This window comes from Ursus maritimus, unplaced genomic scaffold, assembly GCF_017311325.1.
Source record: "Ursus maritimus isolate PB19 unplaced genomic scaffold, ASM1731132v1 scaffold_2, whole genome shotgun sequence".
NCBI classification, from domain to species: domain Eukaryota; kingdom Metazoa; phylum Chordata; class Mammalia; order Carnivora; family Ursidae; genus Ursus; species Ursus maritimus.
In genome coordinates this window covers 101,425,589-101,431,544 of record NW_024424452.1, presented here as the reverse complement: position 1 = coordinate 101,431,544, position 5,956 = coordinate 101,425,589, and the positions used below count along the sequence as shown (strand labels likewise).

The following is a 5,956-nucleotide window of genomic DNA, read 5'->3' as shown; positions in this document are numbered from 1 at the left end:
CATGGCGATGCATTCATTCATTTACACCTCTTTCCTTAGGGAAACTCAGAAACCTTACCCTGCCAATCTCCTCCACCTCTCAGCTTCAGGAGAGAGACAGGGAGAGAGGCTTACTGGGTTCCAAACCTTGAGATGAGCTGGTGACCCTCTCCCTTAAAGTGTGACTGAAGGCTGAATTTGCAGACGGGAAGCCAGGACACTCTGTGACCCCAGCTCCTACCTCTTGTCCCCCACCCTCAGAAAGAAGGTGAATTTGCAGCTGTGACCCCAGCTCTGTTCCCCTCCCCGCCCCCAGCAATTAGCTTTCCCTCTCAGTCTGGTCAGGTCCAGGGGCAGACTCTTGGGCACCCTGAAAATTTCAGTAGGAAGAGAGGAAGCTGTGAATCCATGGACGGAGGCTCTGCCCATTGTTGTCACTGGTTCTGCCTCTAGTTGTTTTTGACCCTGGCCTAGGAGCTCCCCACCTCCAGCCTGTGTGTCGAGAGCCTCCCTGACATTATATGGGTGCCAGAGGGCATGGTTAGCAGAGTGGCCACATGCAGAACCCAGCTGGAAGAGCTGGAAGACAAGGCTGCAGGGCTGGAGGACCTTCGGTGAGGGAAGGAGGGGCTTAGCATATGGGTGTTGGGAAAGGAGAACGTTGGTTGGTGGTGGTGTTGCCAAGCCTGGTTGGCACTTTTCCCACTTCAATTAAAAACTATAAAACTTCTTTCCCTAGATCTGTCCCCAGACACGTCCTGAGAGCACAAGGACCCAGGTCCTCAGGGAACAGGGCAAGGGATGAGGGTAGAGCTTGGTGCAGAGGCATCTTCAAGGGTGGGGGTGTCTGCCTGGCTCAGTGGGGGCCTAATGTCCTAGGGTTCCCTCATGATCCAAGGCAGCTGACAGGAACACGTTGCACCGACCTCTTGGGTGGCCCACTCTCTCCACTTGGCTCCTAGAACCTCTCTGATCAGGAAGGACGGACAGGGGTCACCATTTCATGTATGTATTTCACCCTCATGAGAGCCCTGAGGCATTATCTCCGTGGGATAGCTGAGAAAACTGGGTTCAGAGACACCAAGGTCAGCCAGTGTCGGGACGCACACTGAAGCTAAGTGTCCCTGAAAAGGGGAAGGTGCCTTCGTGCAAGGTGCAGTGCCTTCTATGTCACAGGGGCCTGACCCCTAGTGGGGAATCTCTGTAATGCAAACGAGCACCCTCTTCCCGGCTGTGGCAAAATCCACTCACTGGCTTTGGGAACCAGCTCACACGGCCCTCGGCCTCGGGCGGGGATGCTTGCAGAGGCAGGTGAGGGTGGCGCTGGGCTCCGGCCCTGGCGCCCGCCTTCCCTGCTTGGAGGATGTGGCACTGGCGGCACTCAGGGCCCAGCTGAAGGCAGAGCTCCTGGAAGGTGTGGATGGGCCCAATGAGGCAACCGACATGAGTTACAGCTTTACAGCTTTAATCCAGGAGGTTGGAGCCCTGGCCAGTGGGGCTCCAGGCCAGGAACAGGGCTTCTGCCCACTGCTGATGGAGCCCACTCCCTGCCCCGCCCCAGCCCACAGTGAGCAAACAGGGCGGGCCCCAGCGTTCCTGGCTGGGATCTTGGAAGTAGAGGGACTCTGAGAAAGCAGGGGCTTTGACCCAGGCTTCCAGGTCCTTCTCTTGCCCAGGTAAAAATAGTCCACTGATCCCAAGCCCTCCCCGCCCACCCCTCATTCACGGCCAAGTTCCAGCTCAGCTCCTGGTCTACTTCCCTGGGGCTCCATCACCAGTAGGACTCAGGGCTTGGCCTGGTCTGGGGCCTGGTGAGTAGAGGACCCCTGCCCACCCCCAGGGCCAGATGCAGATGCAGGAGGGGGGGGCATCACTGAAGGGGCAGCAGAGACACAGCTGGTTCCTCAGGCTCCTGGGTAGGAAGGCTGTGGTGGCATATAGGGGGGAGGAGCTGAAAGCCAAGGAGACAGGATGAAGGTCAGGGGCGGCATAGAGGATGGGACGTGACCCCCAATTCCAGAGGCGTGAAGGATCCATGGGGAAGAGGTAGCCTGGATGTTTCCAGCTGAGGTAGAAGTCTGGGAGAGGGACTCAGGGCGAGAAAGGGGCAGGGGAGGTCCGAGCACAGAGGTAGGGGGCGGGCAGGAGCAAGAGGCTCCAGACCGCTGACTTACCTGCAGGGTTGTAGATAGGGGGCCCAGCCGGGTAGAGTGGGTACTGGGGAGCAGGACCACTAGGAGGGTACATGTAGCCAGGCTGTGGGGGTGCGGGGCCAGCTTTGGGGTCCTGGGGGTATGGGTACACTGGCTGCACTGGGATGCCTGTCATTGGAATCTCCTGGCCTAGGTGGGGGACAAGGGTCAGCATTCAGAACCCCACCTCCATGGCAAAGCCTCCTCCTCCTGCCCCGGAAACCAAGGAAAGCAGCCCTAGGCCCTGCTGTCTGCTCTGGCGGGCTCCAGGCTGGCCACCTGCTGCCTTTGCCTCCCAGACATGGCTTGGCAGAGTTGCGCGGGGAGCTGTGCACGTGGTCCGTCAGTCTGTGTTTAGCAGGTTTGCTCCCCTCAGCAGCTTTCAGAGGCCTCACGAGCCAGAGAACACAGCCTGGGGAATGTCCCACTTAGGCAAGGACAGGGCAGCTTCAGGGTCTGGTATCTGGTAATCTAGCAGAGCTACCGCTCAGGGGGTCCCCCCTCAGCCTTTTCCTCCCAGCCCGACCCCCCGTGCAGTGTCACCGTTCCCACGCTCATCAGGGTTCGGCGTATATGCGGTCGCATGGGCAACACTGAGGCGCACATTGCAGTGCACACCAGAGTACATGCAGTCAGGGCTCACCACTATGGACCCCACCCCGTGTCCTTTCCATGAGTCACGTGCACGCCTGTGCCCACTGCACACACACACCACTGTTGACAGGCATCCTGCCAAGCACATGTGAATACTCACGTGCACGCATGTCCGCGTACATGCGGTCTGCTGTTCACGTATAGCCCTGGCACGTTCTTATTTCTGGGGTCACGGGCTGGCGGTGCGTGTGCACAGAAGCACACGCTACTGCAGTTCCCACGCCCTTGAACCCTCTGGCGCCCACCGTGGGGTTCGGCCCGGCCCATCTGATGCACCTTACCCGGGACGCACGTACCTTCGAACGGGCTCTGCAGATGCTGGCGCCGGCGGTACAGGTAGCAGCAGGAACAGAGGAAGCAGCAGATGGTGGTGGCCACCACAGCCACAAAGAGGATCACGGCCGAGGCGATGCCTGCTATGGTCTTGGGACTTTAGACAAAGAACAGGTCCCCTCACCTTCCAACACTCATAGGAGGCACTCCTCATTATGGTGACCATAAAACTGTGCTCCAACTCCTGGCCAGCAGGGGGCCGCAGCCAGCTGAGATTTGGGGTTCCTTGAGGGGCTCTGCCCAGTCCCTGTGGAGGAGATCTTAGAGGACCTCCACTTCCCAGAAGACCATGCTGCCTGGCTGGCTAGTGTGAGGCATGCTGGGATTTGTAGTGTGCTCCCCACTTCATCGCTTCTACAGCTACAACCTAATTGGTTAGACTTTGAGCATGTTAGCACTGAAAGCACCTTAAAAATAATCCAGAGCCCTTTTCTTCCAACCCCCCAATCACGCAGTCTCCTTACACCTTTTATATATTCACAGTCCCCTTCAAAAAGAAGTTTGATACCACTAATTTTGTCAACCCCCTCATTTTATGAAGAGGAAATAATGACCCATGAGAGGGTGAGTCTTCCCCAGCATGACAAGGCCAAGGAGAAGTGGACCTGGGAATCAAACCCAAGTCTCCTGCCTTCTTGCCAGAGCTCCTTTCACAAAGCTGCACCCTGTACCCACCATCCACCAAGCGCAAGACGGTTAATACGCCTTTCCTGGACCTTCCGGGCCCCAGCACGGACACACAGTTTTGTCACCAAGCTGAGTCCCAGGTCTGGGCTAAGGCTGTGGAGGTGGACATGGAGAGGGGCAGGAGGGAGACAGGCAGGAGGGGAGGAGGACCGGGCAGGCCTCCTGAGAGGAGGATGGAGGGGGGTTGGGTGGAGGCGGGAGCCCACCTGAAGGCCAGGCAGTGTTTCTGCTGCCTCTCGGTGATGAGCAAGGTCAGGTCTCTGCAGCAGTACCGCTGGTAGCAGGTCCCGCAGCAGAAGGTGAAGAACTCGCAGTTAAAGCCTGGATGCCAGGAGCCATTCCGGTCCAGGTACCACAGGCAGTCCTCGCCGGCCAGCGCTGCGGGCAGGTGGGGTGGGGGGGCCCATGGCCACCAGGCCAGCTTTCCCCGCTCCCCGAGGCTCCCAGCCGCCGGCTCCCGGGACGCGGGAGCTGCCCCTCGTCGCCACCCTGAGGGGCTTCGCCCCTGAACCCCCGCGGCCTCCCTCCGGGGCTGACCCCGCGCCCCGGGTCAGCTTCCCATGGCCCAGCCTCCCGGCTGGGTCCCCACCCGCTCCCTGCGGACCGGCAGCAGCCAGGGGAGCCCCGCGCCCACCCCGCCGCCTCGCTGCCCACCCCCTTACCCAGGGGAGCCCCCAGCACCAGGAGGGCGGCCGCGGCGAGGGGCGCGGCCCCGCAGAGCCCCGGGGGCCGCATGGCGGGGCTTGGGCGCGGCCGGGCCCGGCAGCCTGGAGCAGGGAGCTCAGGACGAAGCCGGCCGGCGGGAGCTGCTGCGGGGCCCAGCCCGCCGCCAGGCTCGGTTTCCTCTCCCGCCTCCTGCGAGGGCGGGACTAAGGCCCGGGCCGCGGTAACCCTGCCCCCCCACGCTCCGCGCCCGGCCCAGGGGGCCACCCACCGGCGACGCCCACCCAGCCCGGGCTCCGGAGCTGGGCACCCCTCACCCAGCCCGGTACTGCCCTGCGCCCCCGCCCCCGGCTCCACGGTGGCTCCTCCCGCCCGAGCCACCGTGGCCACAGCGGGCCGCCGGACTCCGCGGCCAGGGAGGCCTGGCGGTGCCCTGGGCCCGCCCCCACCCCCTGCCTGGGCCCAATCAGTATCCCGGAACCCAGAAGCCCCGATCCTGGTGCCATCTCCGGGTGCCCAGGCACATGGGCCAACCCTAGAGGGGCAGGGCCGGACCTTCCCCTGTGCAGGACCTCCTCTGCCCCAGTGTCCAGCCCAGGACGTCTTGCAGGGAGTGGGGCGGAGGGGAGGAGGGAGAAGAGGGAAAAGAGGCTGAGAGCACCCCGCCCCCACTCCCAGAACACAGACACGCATTGAGAGGCAGCTCAGAGCCGCTTTGTCCCCCCGCGGTGCCCACAGGCCTGGACTCTGCCAGCTGCACTGGCTCCCTGAGATGGCCCCTTCCCCCTCTGAGTGGACAGCGCTGGCATGCACCAGTCTGTGGCCTCATCAGTCGGGATGACAGGCTGGGGCCACCTGGAGCCCATCCAGCTAGACACCCTTCAAAAACCCCTTTCTTCACAAAGCAATCCTGCAGAAATACCGCATTGGCTAGGGAAGCATAGGGAGGGCCAGAGTTAATTACAGTGGAGGCTGTTTTTTGGTGGGTGGGGGTGGGGGGGGAGCCAATTAATCCCCTTACAAATTTATACGATCAGTGATTGTGCCCCCTGCTACCTGGTCTATCTTGACCAGGAACTGCCTCACTCCAGGGACAAAATCGAAAGCCTGCCTCAAGCTGTGGCCCTGGTGCAGTCCTTCTCAAAGCACTTTGACATGCACCTCACTGGAGCTCCATTAGCTCCGCGAAGTTGACAGGGGTTCTCATCAATCCTGTTTTACAGATGGAGAAACTAGGACTCAAGGAAATTGTAGGACTTGCCAGAGGTAATACAGCCCCTAAATGGCAGAGGCAACAACAGCAACACCCAAGTCTTCTAAATCCAGGTGGATCCCCTTCCCAACAGCAGAGGGCGTGGTCAGTGAGTCTCTGTGGTGTTCGGAGGGAACCAGGGCAGGGCAGGGAAGGTCCAGCAGAATCTAAAGTTAGGGAAGGGCGGCCAGAAGAG

General features: G+C 61.1%; 1 protein-coding gene across 1 annotated transcript; it reads right to left on the bottom strand.

Annotated features, from left to right (window-relative positions):
- Window positions 1–1,423: 1,423 nt before the first annotated feature.
- SHISA4 (shisa family member 4) lies at window positions 1,424–4,657 on the bottom strand. The gene is made up of 5 exons (XM_040636450.1): window positions 4,508–4,657; window positions 4,052–4,223; window positions 3,122–3,255; window positions 2,154–2,321; window positions 1,424–1,930 (listed from the first exon to the last, which is right to left on the bottom strand). Exons 1-5 carry the CDS (start codon window positions 4,578–4,580, stop codon window positions 1,884–1,886), a joined length of 594 nt encoding a protein of 197 aa, XP_040492384.1. The 5' UTR covers window positions 4,581–4,657; the 3' UTR covers window positions 1,424–1,883.
- Between the last annotated feature and the right edge of the window lie 1,299 nt (window positions 4,658–5,956).